Raw genomic sequence first — 21,412 nt, 5'->3', positions numbered from 1 at the left:
GCTCTCCCAGCCTTTCCTCATAGGAGAGGTGTTCCAGCCCTCGGATCTTTGCTGTGGCCTCCTCTGACCCCGCTCCAACAGCTCCATGACTTTCTTATGCCGAGGGCTCCAGAGCTGGACGCAGGACTCCTGGGGGGGGTCTCTCACCAGAACGGAGCAGAGGGGCAGAATTCCCTCCCTCGCCCTGCTGGCCATGCTTCTCTTTATGCAGCCCAGGATATGGTTGGCCGCCTGGGCTGCAAGCGCACATTGGTAGCTCATGTAAAGCTTTTCATCCACCAGTACCCCCAGGTCCTTGTCGGCAGGGCTGCTCTACATCCCCTCATCTCCCAGCCACGACCCAGATGCATGACCTTGTTGAACCTCATGAGGTTCACACGGGCCCATTTCTCAAGCTTGTCCAGGTCCCTCTGGATGGCATCCTGTCCTTCTGGTGTGTCAGCTGCACCACTCAGCTTGGTGTCATCTGCAAACTTGCTGAGGGTGCACTCGATCTCACTAAGTCATTGATGAAAATGTTAAACAGCACCGGTCCCTGTACGGACCCCTGAGGGACACCACTTGTCACCAGCATCCATTTGGACATCGAGCCTTTGACCACTACCCTCTGGCTGTGACCTGCCAACCAATTCCTTAGCAACCAAACAGTCCACCCATCAAATCCATATTTCTCCAATTCAGAGAAGGATGTTGTGAGGGACTGTGTCGAAGGCTTTAAAGAAGTCCACATAGATCACATCCATAGCTCTTCCCTTGTCCACTGATCTAGTCACGCCATCATAGAAAGCAACTACGTTGGTCAGGCAGGACTTGCCCTTGGTGAAGCCATGCTGGCTGTCTCCAATCACCTCCCTGTCGTCCATGTGCCTTAGCATAGCTTCTAGGAGGATCTTCTCCAGGATCTTCCCAAGCACAGAGGTGAGGCTGACAGGTCGGTAGTTCCCAGGGTCCTCCTTCCTACCCTTTTTAAAAACGGGCACAATGTTTCCCTTCTTCCAGTCACCAGGGACTTCACCTGACTGCCATGACCTTTCAAATATCATGGACAGTGGCTTGGCAATGACATCAGGCAATTCCCTCAGGACTCTGGGATGCATCTCGTCAGGTCCCATAGATTTATGTACGTTCAGTTTCCTCAGGTGGTCCCAAACCTGGTCTTCCGTTACAGTGGGAAGGGCTTTGCCCATCCGGTCCCTATCTTGTAGTCTGTCAACTAAAGAGGGCTGAAGTGAAGACTGAGGCAAAAATGTTGAGTACCTCAGCTACCTTCTAGCCTGTTGATATGAGGTTGCCATTCTTGTTCATCAGGGGGGTACACTTTCTTTAGCCTGCCTTTTCTGGCTGACATGCCTGTAGAAGCCCTTCTTGCTATTCTTAGCATCCCTCGCCAAGTTTAGATCCAGCTGCACCTTGGCCCTCCTGACCCCATCCCCACACAACCAGGCAGCATCCCTACACTCTTCCCAAGATACCCGTCCCTGCTTCCACTGCCTGTGCAGATCCCTCTTGCCCTTTAGTGTAACCAGCAGGTCTTGACTCAGCCATGCTGGTCTCTTCCCTTCCTTGCCTGACTCCTTATACCTGGGGACTGAGAGCTTCTGCGCTCTATAGGAAGTGTCTTTAAAGATCTGCCAGCTCTGTTCTGCTCCCCTGAGCCTGTGGACTGTTTCCCAGGGGGTCCTACTGACTAACTCCTTGAAGAGCTGGAAGTTGGCTTTCCTAAAATATAGGGTCCTGACTATATTCCTTGCCTTTTGCAATATCCTTCAGGAGCGTGAACTCCACTAACGTGCGATCACTGTGGCCCGGGCTGCCTCCAGTCTAGATGCCACCGATGAGTTCACATTGGTGAGCATCAGCTGCAGTATTGCATCCCCTTGGGTAGGGGTGTCAATTACTTGGCTTAAAAAGTTCTCCTCGATGCATTTTTGGAATCTCCTGGATTGCCCATCACTTGCCGTGCTACTTTTCCAACCGATGTCGGGGTGAAGTCCCCCAGCATGATGAGGCACTGCAAGCACAAAGCCTGTTGGAGGAAGAAGGCTTCAGCTTTCACATCCTTGGAGGAGAATTTACCCCTTTGTTTGCTCAGTGCAAATCCCAAGATAACGCCCAAAGCACGTGACAGAAGTGCACACAAATACAGTGTGCCTCCTGGCATTGCAAATGAAAAACAATCTTTGTCAACAGGCAATACCCAACTTTTCCCCTTTCTGGACCCTGCAGAAAATGTTCCCTAACCTATTTGTTTAGTTCCTCTGCTTTCTTCATAAGATTTTTGCATACAGGTGCAATACCAGCATATTAAGCATTTGCATTTTTCATTCATTTAGTAAGACAACCTCACAGCAACTAAATATGGGGTTTTACCTTTCTCCCTTCCACTGCCTGCAGCTTTTCTTTCATGGCAATCACCCTTCTCGTGGTCCCACGATTCTCTCTGCTGCAGCCACCCACGAACGGTCCACGCGTTGACGGCCATCTAGTGCCATGCTGCCCAGCTTCTAGGTGAGATTCCTCTGTGGGAGCACGACAGCAGCAATCAGCTCCTGCCCTCCTGCGCCTCTGCAGCTTGTATCTGGGACCCGACCACAGATCTTCCCTCTTCCCCGTTCCTCAACCCTGCCAAAGCTCAGCCTCTTCTCCAGCTCCGGGTGTTCCATTCTTCTTCCTGTTTTCTTTCCTGAGGTCAGTCCAGGCCTTCTTCTGCTCTCCTGATTCTCCATGTTGGGCTGAGGGACTTCTTTTGCCTTGTGGATTCCTACCCCTGATCAACAGAACGAAGCTCTGGGCCTCCCAGCTGTCTCAGACTGATCCCTCAGTGAGGACCCTGACAGTTCTCCACACCTCGGCACACCTCCAAGATCACAGGACCAGATTTCAGGCTCCAATAGGCCATTTCAACAGCCTTTTCTATACTTTCACTTTTTAATGACCACAGGCCACAACTATACTTGCCAACATATGCCATTTGCACACGAGCTCTACTCCTCCGAACAGCCTTCCACGGTTTTCTTCTTCTGGGTGGAAGCTGAGGCCATCACCCGCAGTCTGCTAGAAACCTCCACAGTGCTTCAGAATCAGACAGTGCCAGAAGCAAAAAATTAACCTTTTGAGTCTCCCGATTTTACTGTGCAACCACATTTCTGGAGTTTTCCGCTGTTTTGGACTTTACGATGTTGACTTTGCAGTGCCTCAGGCTGCATTGCTGATAGTTAGAGTTTAAACAAGTGCTGCTTCTCCAGGAATCGCAGCCCAGCCTGGCACGAAGAGGCAGCGGAGGTAGCCAGCCTTGCCTTGGCTCACCACCCAGCCTCTTCCCATGCGCCACTGCTGTCCCTGCACCTCTAGAAGGGACCTCGCACCAGCTCCCAAGAAGGGTTTCGGATGGTTCTTTTGTTCTGAAACGTTCTTGCATGGTCTAAACCTTCAGCTGAGCATGAAGACCCTTCCGGACACTCCTCTCCATCTCACCAAGCTAGGAAGAGCCAGTTCTCCAAGATACAGTCCCAGACACCCCTCTCCATCTCACCAAGCTAGGAAGAGCCAGAGGCAGCTTTCCAAGATGCAGTCACGCCTCCTCTGCTACCAGTTGCCCAAAGCTGGGGGTGCTCGTGCTCACCTGGATGTTTGCACAGAGTGCTGCTCACTGAATTATTGAGAAATCAGCTTTTCTTTGCTAGCTGGGGGGGATGGGTGCGTAGCACAATTATCTTCAGTACATTTAACATAGCGTGTAAGAAAGAATAAGCTCGCTATTATTTATCAAGCCTGTTTGCTCCACGATGTGTTCAGGGCCAGGTCATCACATATTAGTCACTTGCTGAAGAATCAATAGATGGTGATGAATGAGCTGCTAATCCAGCGGTAGAGCGAGACCTACCCAGACCTTCCTGTAACCACTTGCGTGTGAAGCTGGGAAGGCCGTGTTAACCCTCCGTGACTCATCTTCTTTTTGGCTGGAGAGGACTCATCACAACCCATTGTGAAGCGACCCGTAGGGACTGCGGATAAGAGTCTGAGCTCAAATACAGCTCCCAAGTGAGGTGAGGAGGCTTCAAGTAAGGCTTCGCCTGGCACTTTCCACGCCTTGCTGTTTTCCCGGCAGACTGATCCAGGTTACAACTGCATTATAGCAGAGCTGGCCTAGAGCCCGGACACCCAGAACGCCGACAGCAGGGAAAGCAGATGAAAAGCACGCAGGATATGGCATAGCAAATGGTGTCTTAACATGAGAAGAAAACAGAGCTGATGCAGGCTTCCAAGCAGCCTCTGCCCAGTGCAGAGGACAGCTACAGGAGCTGCTGGGTTTCTTCAAACCCCCATGAATCTGCGGGGACCCATATGCCACTCGTGGCTACCTCAGGCAGGGAGCAACGGCACTCCTCCTTTTGCAAGCTTATGGTGGGTTCTCTGCTCCAGACTCCAGAGAATCCCACCACTGCCCCTGAGTCAGGGGTTTCCTCTAAGCAAAGCACTTCTGAAGACCTCAGAACAGCTCATTGGAAACAGCAGGCACAGAGGCTTAGGTGGAAGCTGGGCGGGATGATCTGTGCTGATGGGATTCAGATGCAACGCCAAGAGATGCATGAAGTGCAGAAAACACCTTGACTCGTCACATTCATACACCAGACCCAGGACAAGCGCGCAGAGCAGGACCAGGGGACTCTCTATTTGTGGAAGAGAGCACAAAGGAGCCATTTTCCTATGGGCATTGCTGGCCTCAGGCAGGGTGGAGGGGCATAGCCACCTCCTGCCCGGAACAGCCATCCCCACTGCAGCCAAGCTGGTGGGGGAAGCCTGTCCCAGCCCCACCACACTGCTGAGCAAGCTGTGAGATGAGAGGGGAAGGACAGACAGCCCAAGCCTTTCACTTCCCCTTCCAAACAGTTCTAAAAATGTTGAGAGCAATGTACTTCTCGTAGTCAGAGTACAGAGAGCACACAACTGATCTGGACTGAGTTTCCGAGCCCATGAGCTTGATTCAGTTGCCCAAAGACAGACGCTGGCCCACTGACCACCGAATTCTTGTAAGGTTGGATAGTACTGGTCCCATTTTAGGGCTGTCAGGAAAGGTACATGGAGCAAGCACTGAGACAGAGGCTTCCCTGCTAAGTCTCTGTCTGTTAGCATCTCTCTAATGCTGAGATGTGCAGCAAGCTCCGGCTAGGTCACTGCACATCGGTTTTGCGGGAAGTGACTTCTCATTCCAAGGAAGGAGAAAAAAAAGGTCAAGGTGGTTTGGGTCCCGCTGGCTCTGCCCTGGGCTTGCAGAGGCCACACAGCTGTGTTCCCTGCGGGAGATGTCCCATGCAGCCCGAGAAGTCTCCTGGACACACCTGGTCTAGCATCTAGAGACAAGTGGTATCGAGGGTAGTGGGAGAGGCAACTGCAAGCACAGAGGTTTGAACCCTTACAGACACCTCAAAGGGGATTTTTTCCAAGTAAATCTTTCCCAGAACAGGATTTAAAATGCTCAGACTCTCCACACAACCTCACATGGGCCACAGCGTTTGGACCCTCTGTCAGCTGCGGGCCTCAGACTGGGTCCAGAAGCCCTTTTCTCAGGAAATCCCTCACAAGAGCAGTCAAGAGACCTCAGGCACCTGGGTGCAGCAGTGCTGGCAGCTGACCACGGGCACAGAGCCACATTACCAGCACCCACCGGCACCCCACAGATCCCCACCGGCCTCTTCTCTGCCAACCTCTGTGGGCAGCTGGCTGGGTTACTCCTCCTGCTTCAGCCCGATGCCCCAAAGGGGGACAGCAGAACCACCCAGCAGGACAGATTCACTTGCTCACTATTAGATTTGCCAACAGGGATGCCTGAGAATGGACTCTCGCATGTGACAGGCAGATGTGCCCTGTCTCAGAAACACTAAATGACCAGCTCACAAGTGGCTTCGTGTGACATCTGTGTGCTGGGGTCAGAGACAGAGGCAGGGCTGAACAGAACATGACATCATCTGACGGGTGGCAACGGTGCTGGGGAAAAAAGCCACAGCAACTTCTTTCCTACCCCTTCATTAAAGCCAAAATATATGACCTTACTCCTAAAAGTGTGTTACGCACAAGCTCTCGCCAGCTCCTCCAGGCTGCAAGCCCAGCCTCCCAACCAGTAGGACCCAGACATTTGGCTGACACCCTACAAAACACAAAAAGAATTCTTAAGCCTGCAGCGGGACTTGTTCCTCCACAGGCACATCTCGGCTTCACGTTTCAGGGGGACGTAGCAGGACGGGACATCAGCTGTGCAGGTCGGGCAGACCACACTGGTCCAAGATTCAGTGACATTAGAATCAGGCTTTATCAGGCAGGAGGAAGTTACCAATGCCTGTTGCAGAGAAAATAAAGCACTTGGGTAAGCTTATTTTTGTTGTTGCATTTTTCTTTATCACCTTCTGGAAGCCTCACAGCATTTAACTAACAAGTTTTTCAAAAAGTTCATAATTCCTTACTTTGTAGATGGAGAAACAAAACACAAAAGTGGGTCAAGCAATGCCCACATCGGGAAGTACCCAGTTACAGGCACTGGGAGCCTGCCTTTTTCCACAGCTCACATTCAGAACAGGCTCCTACCGACCCCGGCTGTGGCTGCACATTAACTGTTCCAGCACAGCACATCACAGGCGATCCCAGTGGCCAAGGCTTTTCAAAGCAAACACCTAGGAAGAGCTGGCACCCTGCAGCGCACAGGATCTGTGGGGAATAGGCAGCCAAACCCCCGCTCTCCGGTGGGGTCTACCGTGACCGTTTGTTTGCCCCCCTCTGTCCTTACTTGCTACCTATCTGCCAAGCTCTGCAAGGAAGGCAGCAGCACTTTGGGTGGCAAGATGCCTAATTAACGGCCTGAGCAGAGAATGAGGCAGGAAAAGCAGAACGGGACCTTGGATTCAAATATATAAGAAGGGGGTTTGCTTCTTTGCATTTATTGGTATAATCAAAGATTTATTTCTAGCAAATTCTAATTGCTGTGTTGCTGTTCAAAACCAAAAGGTTCTCAAAGCATTTTTACATCCCAAGGCAAACAGGGGAGCCGCGGCACAGCAGCAGCAGAACAGGATAAATTCAGTACAGATCACTTAACTGATACAGTATCATTATTTATTTGTTGATATAGAGGATGTTTTGTCTAGCATTTGTCAAACAAAGATACAAATAAGCAACCGAAATAGCAATGTTTATATAAGTTAGGGTTGCTCAGTCACTACTTCACTGTTGAGCTCCTGGTTGTGCCCTCACCATAATGGGATTTTAATGTCATTTGTTCATACCGTTTTCTATTTAATAGCTGGAAATAGAACATCACACCCACCTTCGGGCTGGCAGCAGGGCTGGTACACGCAGGTCCCCTCCAGACATGGTCCTACTACTGATGGTCTCAATTCTGTTTGCCCCTTCCCCTTACACCCTATTTTCCCATCCCCAGCTGCCACCAAACCTTCTCCCTGTTTCACTCCTTCAGACTAGGCACCTGACACCCAGCAACAAGAAGCAAAACCACCCAAACACCCACGCTGTAGCCTGCTAACCCAATTTATTGCGTCTGGGAGGGCCAAGCCAGCTGCATCTCCGGGCGGGCAACGAAGAGCAGCTGGGGGGGATTTGGTACCTCCCCTATAAATTGAGGCCAGGTGGGAGTTTTAGGGTTTTTTTCCCCCCCTTTGTCTAGGGGAAAAGAATCATGTCACTGTGCTATAGGAGCTGGGACACTGCCTGAGCCAACACTGTAAGCCTTCTGCCTTTTGGGGGGGGGGGGGTTCCTCCACCCCCAGAGCATCGTGGGGACCCTGGGATGGGGATGCGGGTGGTGGATTTGTACCGAATATTGAAGGATATGTGTATGATATTAATATCAATATCATACCCACACCACCCCCCCCCGATCCCCCCCCCGGGGAGGCGGGGCCGGGGCCGGGCCCTCCCCGCGGCCGGTTCGGGGGCAATGGCGGCGGTGCGGGCGCGCACGGTGCTGCTGAGCGGCTCCAACCGCGGCATCGGGCTGGGGCTGGTGAAGCAGCTGCTGGGGGCACCGCGACCCCCGGCCTGGCTCTTCGCGACCTGCCGGGACCCCGAGGGGCCGCGGGCCCAGGTCGGTGCGGGCCGGGGGGGGGGCTCCCGGCAGATCCCGTTAGCTGGGTGCAAACTTGGGGGGGGGGGGGGGGGGGAGGGAGGGAAAAAGGCCTGGGGGTGGGGGAAAGGGGGGAAAAAAAGAAGGCTTGGTGGTCGCAGGGGATGGTGGGGAGGTTGCTTAACTGATGGCCCGTGGAGCTGCGGGATCCTCCTGCCCGGCATTTCCACTTCCCCAAAACTGGAGGGACTCGCTCCCACGGGAAACAACGGGAGCCGAGCGTCCCGGTGATTCCAGCTTTCCTCAGGCCCAGCTTTGGGTTTCCACCCCGTGCCATGACCCGCTGGAATACTAGCGAGGAGACCTTTGCTCGATGAGAGATCCTGGCTCCGGCAGGTTTCACTGGCTGCATCTTCTCGCAGCCCGGCGGCATGCAGGGATGACGCCGTGGGAAGCCCTCGAGATGCTCTGTGTGTTCTCACTGCCGGTGTTATTCTGGCTTGGGAGCAATCCCAGTGCCGTGAGAATCCCTGGTCCTGCCATTCACCAGCGCTGAGTAACGTCTGGGAGATGTTTCCCTCGGGGTGGACCTGTTGCTGGTGCCCCAGGGTGGTGCCTGGCATCGCCTCTGCCTTGTGCTGATGGTTTCCACATCTCTTTTTGTAGGAGCTCAGAGATCTGGCATCCAAACACCTGAACCTGGTCCTTGTGAAGCTGGGTAGGTGCACTCTGCCTCTGGTTCGTTTGTGGCCGCCGGCCACACTTGCCCCGTTTTCTCCTTCCTTCCCTCCCTCCCTCCCTGCCTTTAGGCTCTGCGTGGGGGTCTTCAGAGATGCTTCGAGTCCTGCTGCCCAGCTTCTCCAGACCTGTGCTAGTCCCAGTACCCCGTTCCCTGGAGCCTCCTTCCCCTGTGGCCGCAGGACCAGGAGGTTCTTGAGACCCATCCTGGGTGGCCTCCAGCCGAGTGGCCGTGTCCTTGCTCTGCCAAATCCCAGGCAAGACTAGGCGGGCTCCGGGAGGAAGGCAGCTCCCGAGGGAACGCTGTGCGATCGGCCCGGAGCCTGGGCAGGAGCTGTAGGACCTTGCAGAGCCGTCCCACAGCAGGGCCCAGCACCTGGGTTCTCCAGAGCTTGCTCAGGCATGGACTTTGTCCGCTGCCGGCCAGTGCTGGACCCAGCGTGGGAGCCGCAGCAGCGCTTTGCCACTCCCGGGGTTGTCCCCAGGGCAGGGTCCTTCAGCTGCTGGTGGTGGGGCACCCCATGCCTGGCGGAGGAGGTGGTTTTGGGATGAGTTGGGTGCCGGGGTGCTCCAAGCTGGTTGCACAGCACCATCTGGTGTCCACGGGTGGAAGACTACGCAGGGCGAGATGCATAGCTGTTCCTCAGCACTTGAACCTCCCTCTTCTCCCAGGCCTCCCCAGGGTGGACCTCATGGCTCTCAAACCCTGTCCTCTTCCACCGCAGATGTTGCAAATCCCTCAGCTATTGCTGATGCGGCAAAGATCGTGGAGGAGAAGCTGAACGGCATGGGCTTGAACCTGCTAATAAACAATGCTGGCATCTACACCCCGACAGCGTCGCTGGAGACAGTAGATGCTGAAGACATGATAAGGACGTACAAGACCAATGCGGTGGGGCCTATGCTGATGGCCCAGGTATGGATCATAGAATCGTTCAGGTTGGAAAAGACCTCTAAGATCAAGTCCAACCATTAACCCAACACCACCATGCCTGCTAAAAGGCTGAAGCTCTGGGGGTGGAGCTCACCATGGAGGGGGAATTTAGCCCAGCTTGAGGGTAGCCCAGGCTGTCTGTGGTCACGATGGAGATCTCGGAGGGCTTTGTCAGGTTTCCCGGGGCTGCGAGAGGGAGGGCACAGTGCTAGAGCTGCGCTCCCAGCCCAAGCCCTCTGTAGCTCCCCTACGTTGTGCTGGGCTGACTGGGAGCAGACAGGGCCACTGCAGCAAAACACCCGAGCTCTCTTGGCTTCCCGCTGTTCTTCCTCATCCTCCCTGCCGTAGGTGGGCTGGGTTGCAGTTGCAATGAGTTGGTCTGGCTCGAGGCGTCCCACAGGGTTGCTTCTCCCCAGGTGTTCCTGCCCATGTTGAAGAAGGCTGCTCAGGAGAGCACGGAAAAGGGACTGAGTTGCAGCAGGGCAGCCATTATCAACATCTCCACCATCCTGGGGTCCATCGAGAAAACTCCCGAGTCCTTCTTCAAGCCTGTCATTTCCTACCGCTGCAGCAAGGTATGGAGACTGGGGACCTGCCTGTGCTTGTGAGCTCAGTGGGAGTTGAAGCTGGCCCTTGCCAGAGGAGCACCTGAGATCGCAAGATGGGCTGATCCGTGCTGGTCACTGCCTGAGCTCCCTCAGCATCTCCATGCCCTCCTAGGGCAGACACACACTGTCTCTTGGAGACCTGGCATTGTTGGATTTGTTTTTTCCCCTCTCCATGAGGCAGAAATGGGAGTGGGGTGCTGAGTCTTCTGCTGCCAGTGGCTGATGCTTCCTTCCTCGTCCAGGCTGCCCTCAACATGCTCACCAAGTGCCAGGCTCTGACCTACGGGGACGCTGGGATCCTCTGCGTGGCACTTCACCCTGGCTGGGTGAAGACTGACATGGGCAGCCAGGAGGTGGGTTCCAGCTGAGCAGGGTGAGAGGGGGAACCCATGGGTGGGGACCCAGGCCTGCAAACTTGCAGTAGCACAGGAGGTGCCTCGGGCAGCCGGGATGGCTCTCAGCAGGAGAGATCCGTGTGAGAATGAGTTGCCTCTTGGGCTGCAGGTTGCCTCCATCTGTGCTGGGCCACTGCAGAATGTGTGGGTGCTGCCTGGGAAATAACATCAGCACATACCCATGATGAGCAGGAGGCCTGCTTGGGGGAAGGCTTTGGGCAGCCTGGAGATGTGCAGACAACCTGAATCCAATGGAGCAGGGAGGAGAGGAGAAGCACCGTCCCACCCTGTGGCCCCTTCCCCAAATAGCTGCAGGTCCATGAGGGTCTCCACTCATTGCTGTTTTGGAGTGGGGATGGTCCCTGGAGCTTTGGGAAGGCCACACGTAGCATCCCACTTGTAGCAGGGATCTTTTACGTGTCCTGTTGGGTGAAACCAGTAGCTGGCTTCGGAGCCCAAGCCACCTCCATCCAAGCCAGCAGTGAGCACGCAGGTTCCCATCCATCCTCCCACGTAACAGACCCGTCCCACCTCCCTTGGCTCTCTGCTCGGTCTGCGTGGAAGGAGCCTTGCTGCTGATGTGCACGAGCTGAGTGGGTGGTGGTAGATGGCCGGGAATGGCAGTGGGGTCTTGGTCCTGCTCCTCACCTGTGCCCGTTGCAGGCTGACCTGACGGTGGACACGAGTGTGCGGGGGCTGCTGTCTGTGCTGTCGACCCTCTCTGAGCAACACAGCGGGAGCCTGCTCAACTGGGAAGGTAAAGCTATTCCTTGGTGACAGCTCTCTGTCCCTGCAAGGGACCCCGTGGTGCCAGGGGATGGTCCAGGTGCCGTGGAGCACCAGGATGCTCAGCCCTCAGTGGTCTGCAAGGGACCTCCTTGGGACTCTGCCACCTAAGTGATATCTGCTTTCACGTCGCTAATGAATAAAGTTGATTAGTACCTGTGCCTTCTGCCAGCTGCAGTGCCCCTCCTCAGACCAGCTCTGCCCTGGGGCTGGCCCCTGGAGAAAAATCACCAGGCATTACAGCCTGCTGCCTGCCTTGAGCCCGAGGGGGGCTCAGGGGCCACGTCCCCACCCCAAATCCTAGCTGTCCTCCCTGGCTGCTGACCGTGCCCAGGTCTGCCTGGTCTCTGCCGTGCTGCCACCCAAAGCAGGGTGTCTCTGCTATAGATTTCTTGGTGGGGGACTTTGTGCTAGACATGGTGCTCCTGGGAGCAGCCTTGGGGCTGGAATGGGAGGACCAAGCACCCTGGTCCAGTCCTGCAGTCCCAGGCAGCCAGCTCTTCACGTAGCGGAGCCCCGGCTGGGCACGGTACCCCTGGGCGGGGGAAGCCTGGTCCCGTGGGAACGCGGCGTGGGAACAGCCCTTCTGTGGCGTGGAGAAGCCAAGAACCTTAGTAAGATGGGTCGGGCAACCCTGGACTGCATGAATTTGCCCAGGAGGTGGTGACACCCTCAGAGAAAAGGACTTTGGGGCAGTGCTGGGTTTTCTCAGGAGGGTTCTGCCCCTTCTGGAAAGGACAGCTTCTTGGGGAGCATGGGGAAAAGGAACCGGGGCTCCTGCAGAACCCAGCCTTGTCCCAGGTGGGCACAGCAACCTGGCTTGCAGGAGAGGCAAACCCACCCCTCCTTCCCCCAGAGGCCCCCACCTCCTCTTTCTCATCTGGGGGGTCTGCCAGAGCACCCCTGGCCCTCTGGGTCTGGCGATCTTGAGGCCATGCAATGCTCTGCATGGGAGCCCCCCACCCGCCGTTTCCCAGCTGGGAGCGTGAATGCCCCAGTCCCCCACCCCCAGGCTTCGCCCCCCAAGCAGACAGAGCATCGGGGCAGTCTGCTGGGCTGGGGCCACGTCTCTGCCCCACCGGTGTGAGCTGTGCCCCAACAAGCTCCAATGAGCCCTGGCACCCGCAGCCTGGTGAGTCACAGGCACCGGTGAGTTTTTCCTCCTTGCCGGCTTCAGTTCCTCCTAAGCCAGTGGCATTTTGGTAGCAGAGACTTTGGAGAGGCCGGGAGAAGGGACAGCAGGGAGTGTCTGCAGCCTGAGCCTGGGGACAGGGTGCCCAGGGCTGGAGGTGGCCAGAGCTTATGAGCACGGACCTCCCTGGCTACTTGCACCCCCTCCGTGGGGGTCCCAAGCAGCCCAGGTGCCCAGCCGGGGATGGGAGGAGAGCCACGATGCCCATGTGAAGTTCAGGGGTGCTGGGAGCATCTCCAGATAGAGAAGGGGGTCCCTTACTCCTCAGGCGCTTTCTGTAATGGGTGGGCAGGTCCTTTCTGGAGTGGTTGCGGGAGCTGGAATGCCTGGGTCCTGCTTCTTCCCCAGGGCTGGGGCTCCACTGCCCCATCCCTGGCTGTGCCAAAGGCAGCCAAGCCCCCAGGCTCTTCGGATCTCACCATCTTCCCCGTGCCCAGGCTGACGTGCGCTTTTCCAAGGCCCTCGGGAAATGGCACGGCCAGCGCCACTGCCGGGAGCCATACCCACGCGAGGTACCCACTGCTGTGTGGGTGCTTCCCGGCAGGGAGACGCCGGCCTCAGCTTTCCCCTCCTGCGCTCAGCATCTGCCCGAGCGAGCGGAGCCGCACTGGGGCTGGGGAGCAACGCGGCTGCTTTGCCCCTGGGGAAGCTCCGAACCATCTGGGCTCTTCCCAGCCACCTGATTTCCCTTGCAAATGCTTGCTCTGTCTCTGCTCTTTTCTTCACCAGCTCACGTCTGTGGCCGGAGGCGTCGGTGCCCACTTCCTCGGGCATTGGTCAGCACTGCGATGGCAGCAGGAGGAGAAAAATTGCTTGTGGGGAATGGCTGAGGGACGGGAGCGGGGGTGAAGGGCCTGATCCTGCAGCTGCGGGGCTGTGCTCAGCCAAGCCTCCGCCTTCTTGCCTCTTGGCCGAGGTTCTCCTGCCCCAGTTGCTCCATAGAAGCCAGCTGGAGCCTGACCAGTCACCGTGGGCCAGCTCCGTGCCCGTCTGTCTCCATAGTTCTCTCTTCTGCTCCATGCCATGTGCTGGATCCTGGGAGATGATCTGTGCCAGAGATCCCACCACTGCTTGCGGGCAACTTACAGCCCCCCCTTCATCACTGCCAGCACCATGAGATGGGTGCAGCTGCTCCCCGGGGAACATGGGGAGAACCGGCACTGCTGAAAGCTGGGGCAAGCTCTGTCAGCTTGGCTGATGGTCCGCAGTGCTGGTGACACGGGGTGGCTGCCCACTGGCTGCGCCAGCGGGGGTTTGGCTGCCAAATCTGTGAGCATCTCTCTCCGGCGCCCTGGGAGCTGGGACATCCCGGGAGATGGGTGGCCCTGTGTGCCAAAGGTGGTGGGAGGAGGAGCAGGAAGCTCTGCGGGTGAAGTCTGCTCTGGCGTTGCTGGAAGCCTGGGCGCTACGGCTGAGAAGAAACCTCGAGGGGCTGCTAGGCATTGAAGCGCCGCGAGCTGCAGCCTGCAGGAAGCCCAGCGCAGCCGTCTTCCCTTCGGGTACCGGGACAACAGGCTGATTGCCGTGCGGAGCCAAGTGGCAGCAGGTCAGTCGAGCCCACTTTTCAAACTGACAGGAGGGTGGGGGGAATATGTCCCAGCTGGGACTTCCGCAACTGGGAATCGCCCTCGGTGAGCGCTTTGCTGGCATGAGCGAGGCCGGCTGGTCCCCAGGAGCCCGTCCTTCCTCCCAAGGCAAGGCTGGTGCTGGAGCTGGGCTGCCAGGCGCCGTGCTGGCCATGGGAACTTGGAGGTCAGGGATGCCCGAGCACCTTAAGGTGCTGCAGGGCACACGTTCCTCAAGAAGCCTCAGCGAAGGGCCAGACGGGCAGGTCTCCCTGCTCAAATGCTCGCTGAGGGGTGTTGGCTTCTCCTCTCCATGGGTTCCGGGTGTTTGTGCTCACGCAGCTGATTATCTCCCCGTTTCCTCCCCTGCCTGATGTTTCCTGCCTCGCTCCCTCCCTTTTGCTGGCTTTGGCCTTCGGGTCAGGCTTATCTCCTGGCGCTGGGCAGCATCAGACCTTGGCATCCCCGCTGCCCACCGTGATGGCGACGCGCGGCACCGGGCAGCAGCGTGGTGCCCCGGGAGACACCTGAAATGCCAGCTCTACCTGGCCGTCCAGCAGCTCCTGGGAGCAGGGGCAAGCTGGGACAGAGCGAGGATGATTTAGGATCCAGCTGCTTTCAGCAGCTGATCCGTCTGTGTTCTGAAACTGGGGGGCAGGTGCCAGCTGGACCAGTGCGTTGCCGTGGGGGGCTACTGGGTCCAGCGGTAGGGAGGTCTGGAGAAGCCCTTTGGGACCATCATGCAGGGGCTGCACAAGGGCGTGGGAACACGTCTGGGGACTTCCAGGGACCGTGGGGGGGGGGGGATTGTCACCCGGAGCAGCTCTGACTGCCTCCACCAGCCCCCGTAGAGCAGTAGCAGCATCTGCGGGCAAACACCTCTCTGCTCTCTGGGCCCCAGGGGTTGACTTCAGGGGTGGGAATGGCACAGATTTTCCATGGTATTCCACCAGCTGCCACCTTTCAGACTGATAGCCACTGGCAAGGACTCGCTGCACCAGGTCGGGCAGGTCTGTGGGTCAGGACAGGAGTGGGAGGACATGGGGAGTCCTGGTGGGACCTGCCAGGATCAGGGCAAGACCCATGCTGAGAGGCCACCTGCCGTGCCCAAGCGGGGCAAACGGAGCTCCCATGAAAGGCCAAGCCCGCTTCAGGAGGAGAGGGGCGAGAGAGGAGCTTGGGAACGGAAAAGGGCTGCTCCTGTGAGACGGATGCGGCTGTGGAGGTGGAGCAGGAGGCTGGTCACAAGCAGCCGGCAGCCGAGGAAGAGCTGGGACAGCAGCCAGCGTGGCCAGGGTGGCCAGTGCCGCAGCTCCAGGTGCAGCAGACCTTTGCTGGCTGTGGAAGGACGGGGAGCAGAGGCAACCAGAACCGCAACGACCTCAGCCAGGACCTGGAGATCCCCTCAGCGTGAGTCTTCCAGACAAAGCAGCTCTTTGTGCGGCCAAGGTGCGAATGATGGTCACGGTGGGGAGATCTCCATGCCGACTGGCACTGCGGTCCTGTGGCTCGGAGCCCCGGGTGACCATTCCCGGTGCCACCAGCGGTGGGGTAGACTTGGTGCTGGGAAGGCTGGATCGTCTGGGGACCGGCAGCTCACTGCGGGGACTAATGCCGGGAGGGTGCTGGGGCCCAAGGCTGCTGTTGAGGTACCGGGACCCAGCCTGGGTGCATGAGAAAGGTGTTTCAGGAGGAAGCACATCCTGGTCCCCGCAGCCCAAGGAAGCCGAGTGGGGCCGGCAGATAACATGCCGAGGCTTCCTCCGGCACCACCGCAGCTGCGGGGCTGGGGTTGTTCCATCGCTATCTGGCCCTGCAGAGCCCCGTGCATCCCTTCTCCTTCTCACTGTGTTATTGTTAGCGGGGAGGAAGCCGCTCACCAAGTCCCACCTCAAGCTCTTAACCCGCTGCTGCCTGGCCTGCTGCTCTCTGTTCCCATCAGGCAGAGCCAGGAAGGCTCCACGCTGCCCTGGGAGGGTGGTGTGGGTTGGGTTGGTTTGGTTTGGTATGGGGAGCTTGCTGCAGGCTTTGCCTCCCTGGGGACCAGCAGCACCCTTCAGCAGGTCTCCCTGAAGCCATGTTGTCTCCCCCGGGTCTCCCACAGCCAGTCTTGCAAAGGCTGGACGCTGGCGTTGTCACCTCTCGGTGTGAAGAGAAGGTCCTGAAGGCTTTAGATGCCGGCAATTCCCTCCTTGCTCTCTCTTCCCCCTTTCAGCTGGTTGGATCCTGCCTGATGCTTCCTCTGGAAGCCCCCCAGGTCTGCTGGGGGGGTACCATGGAGGCTGCAGCTTCTCCAGCTTTGCACAGACTTAACCCAAGCACCCAATAAACCGTGCGGAGGAAATCCGTCTTGGGGAAGAAAATTGCAGCACTTCACCAGCTTCGCTTGATGAGCTGGGGCTTAATTGAACCCCAGGGTCTCCGGAGGTGCTACCTGCTGCTCCCCGGGTAAGTGGAAACCAGGCAGACATCTCGGCAGCGTTCTCCAGATCACCGCCTTCTCCCACAACTGAGCGCTGCCAAATCGTCCCCCTGCTTCTCACCTGGCAGGGAGGAGACCTCGGCGTGCTGTCAGCAGAGGCTGGGTCTGCGTTCCCCCTGGTGATGCCCGCCGCGGGACGCCTTTCCTGAGCGTTGGCGTCCATGCGGGAGCAGAGGTAGGTTAGCCGGCCGCCGAGCCTGCCAGGGTGATGCAGAGATGCTCCGCGCTCTCCTGCAGATCCGCCGCATCTGTTGTCACGCCCGTCGCCGGCCCTGGTGCCCCATGCGCTACCCCCCGCATAAACCAGCGGTTTGCCTGGGCCAGCTTGCTCCGTGCCTGGGGCCCTGGCACAGCCACACGTGCGGATCTTCCTTAAAAAAATCCCCATTTTGGAGCTGTGCAACGCCATGCTGTCGCTTGAGCTCAGCACCGGCGTGTGCCCGCACATGGGTTGCAGCGAGGGGCTCGTCCTCCTTCCCACAGCTGGGCTTCTGCCCACGCAAGGGGCGATGCTGCCAGAGCGGGTCCTCGGCTGTGGGACCTGGTCCTGCTTTTGGAGGGTCCTGCCGGGGGTTCGGTGCAGGTCAGCCTCTCCCTGCCCGGCCCCGGCCCCGGCTGCGCCTGAATTTCCAGCTCCAGCAGAACAAGTTCCCGGGAGGCTGCGCCTGGAGCTGGCGCGGTGCCGCCAAGCTGCCGGCGTGCCTGTCCGGTGCCGTGAGCGTGCGCTGGGGGGCTGCGGGGATGGCAGATGGGGTGAGGATGCCCGGGTCATGCCACAGGCTGGAGCAGCCTTCCTGCTGCCTGCCTGCAGGTCGAGGGCTCGCTGGAGGGGTTGTCCCCTCGGTCCCCAACACGTCAGCACACAGAACATGGTGAGCGGCACGGGGATTTGGGGGATGTCCCCGGGGACCAGCAGGTCCCCATCCCATCCTCTCCAGCTGCGTGGTTTGTGTCCCAGACTTCGCTGGGGATGCAGAGTGCCATGGCCAGGGTGCCCGCTCAGCTGCCAGCCCCACTCCCCTGGAGCATCCTTCGCCTCTTGTTGGCTCCAGGGAGAGGACTGAGCCCCAGCAACGGCAAGAACAAGGAGCCAAGCTCCTGTCGGTGAGCTCTCTCCCCAGTGTCCCTCTCCTCGGAGCCGGGGAAGTGACGCTGGGGAGGAACTTGGCTCCGCTTGTTTGTTATTACAGGATAAAATTACCCTTTAAAGCAGAGCCAGTGCTGTCAGGGCTGCATACCATCCAGGAACATCGCTCCTTCCCCACGGCTCCGACACGCTCCTTGTTATTGTGCTCACGCGGAGCCAGCCCGTTCCCAGCCCTGGGCACAGCGAGGGGGACGTAGATGGGGGGGTGATCCAAAAAGGAACTTCAAGGCTCTTTTCCCACCCTGGATAAGTTGGAAGCAAAGGGAAAAAAGGACTCTCTGCGGAGAGGGCGAGCTCTCCTGGCTTGGGGATAAGTGGGGAAGTGGGAGCAGAGAGCAGGGGCTGGGAGCGATGGAGGGACAGGGGCCGGGGTGCGCTGGGGGTGCCCGCTGTCCCCCGGCGAAGGGCCAGGGGTGCTGCCCGCCCTGTGGCTTGGCTGGGGACCCTCTCGAGCAGGCAGACCGCTGGTTCCCACTGGGGAAACTGCACAAGCAGGGTGGGGAGACTGGCACCCTGCATCTTCGAGACCCGAGCTGAGCGTCTCTGGGCGATGCGCAGCCAGCAAGAGGGCTGGCTTCCCCTTCGAGCTCCGGCCTCTGCCCCTGGTGATCCCAAATCCTCCCCCTCCCGTGAGCTGGCATCCCGGAAGACATCCCAGCACCCCAGCGTGGGGGTTCCTCAGCAGCGCCCCGGTCATCCCCCCAGCACCAGACCCTCTGGAAGGGGCTGGGGGCTTTGCTGAGGGCTTGGCCCCCCGTCCCCGTTCGGCACTGAGCCGTGGTGTGCCTGTGGGGTGGAGGGGAAGGAAGCCGGCTCGGTGGAGCCCAGCCAGGAGGAGCTTCCTGGCAGCGAGCTCTGGCCTCCAGCGCCTTCCGCGCCGCCGCAGATGGCTCTGAGCGGAGTGGAAAGCCCAGGGCTGCACGAGCCCTTTCCAGCCGTTCCCCAGCTTCGCGCCGGTCGGTGACGCAGCGCCGGGGCCCTGGCATTGCCGCTGCGGCGGAGTGTCGGGGAGAAGCCTGACTCATGCCCGGCGGGAGAAGACAAGGCTTGCCCATGCAGACAGAGCTGGCCCCGGCGCGCCGGGGCGTGTGACGGAGACAGGAGAGACTGGCTGGGGCCATGGCCCCAGGGCCGGTGGAGTCCACACGTGTGCTGGAAGCATGTGAGAGGGGGCTTGGCCGGCGGAGAGCCAGGACCCCCGTCCGAAGGCTCAGGGCAGCATCCCTTGGGCGGGGAGGACGCGGCTGGATCCGTGCTATGGGCATCTCCCCCCTCTGCTACCCCTGCCCCACCAGTGGCTTTTAGCAACCAGTCCTACCCCTGGTCTGCCTGGCTGGCTGCCACAGCTCTCCTCCAGGGACACGTTCCCAGTGGGGACCAGTTTGGACCAGCGGCTCGGAAGAGGTGCAGGGTGAGGACAAAGCTCCTGGCGGTGCCAGCACCAGGAGCAGGGTGCAACTCGTGGGCTCAGGAGGTCTCCCCGCGTCTTCGTCCCCGTTCCCCCCACCACCTCCCCGGGACCTGGGATCACTCGCAAACCTCCTGGTTTTCCAGCACGTGATTTCCCCTCGGGTTTGTGTGTGCCTCGCTGCGGTGTCCGGGCTGGGAGAGCTGCTGGCCAGCGGGGACGGGAGATGATTACAGCCACTTCCGATCCTTGCTTACCCCGCGCAGCTGGTTGCATTTCCTTCATCCCCATCCCAGCGTTGGCTTTGTTGTTTCCTTTCGGAGGGGAGGGATCCCTGGCTGAAGGCCGGTGCTCGCTCCGGGACGCCAAGCTGGGGACCCGCCGGCTGCCCCGCACGAAGCTGTGCTCTGCTTTGTGGGTGCTGGGGGACAGGGTCCAGGACCACTGTGGAGCAGGTCAGCGTACACACGGGGTCCCCCGCGCTGCCCAGGGAGGACTGTATTTGCATATATTTGCATACAGCCCCACCAAATTTGCAAACTCAGGCCTGCCGAAGCACCCCGTGCTCCAAATTGCCTTTTCCTCTCTCTCGCGTCCCGCCTTTGCCCGCGAGCTCAGCTTTCCTGCTCGGTGCCGGCCGGTCCCCGAGGGGCTGCGGGAATCTGGTAAATCATGAATGCTTTCGGGGTGATTCCGCCGGGGTGTGCACAAGACGGTTCCCACCGCGCCGAGGCGGGGACGGCTGCCTGGTGGCGGTGTGGTCCCAGGGGACGGTCAGCATCCTCGGCTGACCATGCTGGGGCTGAATCTGATCCAGTCGCAATCTGGATCTTCTGGCTTTGCTGCCAAGCCCTGGCTTGGGTGTTTGCCGGCCAGAGAGTCCGGGCGAGCTGACCGGCGGCCAGCACCAAGCAGGTTTGTGGCCGCTGCGGGGATGTCCTCGCCTCCCTTCTCCCAGCCCCACGGGCAGGCAGACTGCTGGGACGGGCAGCTCTGCCCCACGGAGAGGGCCGGGCTACGGCCACTGCGTGCTGGCCCCGAGCGTGCCGGGGAAGGGTTTCCAGCAGAGCTGAGAGGATCTGCTGGCACAGCCTTTCCCCGCTGCCGGCCAGTTCCCGAGGAGCGCGGCCGGGGCCCCGGTGAGTCAGCTGGAGCTGCGGCTCACATTGCTCACGCCGCACCAGCACCGCCCTGGCTCCTTCAGCTTTTTCCCAGGTTGCGTTCCCCAAAAACACGCAGCCGGAGGGATGAGGAGCCCGGGATGCTCGGCTCCAAGCCTGTGGCAGGCTCTGCCGAGCTGAGGCACCTCGGCTGCCCTCGGAGATGGCGGCTGGGCTCTGAGTGTGCTCGGCATGCGCAGGCGTCCCGGCGCGGGGCTGGAGGCTCTGGCCGTGCTCCGGCACTGAGCAGGAACGCGGAGCACGCAGCAGCTCCAGGGCGCTGCGCAGGGAGGCAGGCCTGGAGCCGAGGGCTGGCCTCCTGCCCTCCGCAGAGAGGAGAGAGGAAGACGTGGCTCCAGACCCAGCCCGCAGTGAGGAAGAGCAGTTTGGGCAGAGAGCCGCGGCGCAGGGGTCTGCCGATGGCTCAGGTCTTTGGGTGGTGGCAGGCGGAAGCAGGCAGCGGGCGCAGCCGGTCGCTGATGCTGCCGGGGAGAGGGGAACATGCTCATGGTGGTTCTGCGTCGCCAGGCTCTGGCAAGACTCTGTGCTGGGAGGCACTGGGTGATTCTGGCCGGTGCTCAGGGACCCCTGCCCACCCCAGCACCCAGCTGCCCAGTGTGGGCAGGGAATCCCTCTCCATGGCCCGGCTCCAGGAGTGTCCGTAGCCATGCTGGCAAGGTTGACCCCTGCCCGCTGGCAGGCATCATCCCTCCCTAAACCCAGGAGGGGGGTCCGGGGCAGCAGGCAGGCTCCGTGCCCAGCCGGCGCTTGGTTTTGTTTGCAAAGCTTGTCTGCACCGAGCGAGCTCCTGGCGCCCTGGAATAGCCCGTGCGGTGTGCCAGCCCGAGCCTTGGCACCGGGAGCGTTGAGCCCGGCGTACGCGGTCTGGCAGGGCAGGCGGGCGTGTGGCAGAGGGCAGGGGGGCT

At 59.3% G+C, this 21,412-nt stretch overlaps 2 protein-coding genes across 4 annotated transcripts in view; both read left to right on the top strand.

Moving 5' to 3' along the window:
- The first annotated feature begins 7,916 nt into the window (after window positions 1-7,916).
- Window positions 7,917-11,698, top strand: LOC104328608 (C-signal). The gene is made up of 6 exons (XM_075433608.1): window positions 7,917-8,092; window positions 8,738-8,789; window positions 9,535-9,725; window positions 10,160-10,318; window positions 10,594-10,704; window positions 11,410-11,698. Exons 1-6 carry the CDS (start codon window positions 7,946-7,948, stop codon window positions 11,521-11,523), a joined length of 774 nt encoding a protein of 257 aa, XP_075289723.1. The 5' UTR covers window positions 7,917-7,945; the 3' UTR covers window positions 11,524-11,698.
- Window positions 11,699-14,232: 2,534 nt separating this feature from the next.
- RIPOR1 (RHO family interacting cell polarization regulator 1) overlaps window positions 14,233-21,412 on the top strand; it is a 33,071-nt gene continuing 25,891 nt past the window's right edge. The window contains exons 1-2 of one of the 3 annotated variants that reach the window (XM_075433847.1): window positions 15,580-15,738; window positions 16,505-16,737. The gene's annotated coding sequence lies outside the window, so the exon portion shown is untranslated. Of the gene's footprint in view, window positions 14,271-15,579; window positions 15,739-16,504; window positions 16,738-16,869; window positions 16,947-21,412 lie in introns of those variants that run through there. The other 2 variants (XM_075433851.1, XM_075433846.1) reach the window with 2 other exon arrangements.

This window comes from Opisthocomus hoazin, chromosome 12 (assembly GCF_030867145.1).
Source record: "Opisthocomus hoazin isolate bOpiHoa1 chromosome 12, bOpiHoa1.hap1, whole genome shotgun sequence".
NCBI lineage: Eukaryota > Metazoa > Chordata > Aves > Opisthocomiformes > Opisthocomidae > Opisthocomus > Opisthocomus hoazin.
This window is presented reverse-complemented; position numbering and strand designations above follow the sequence as displayed.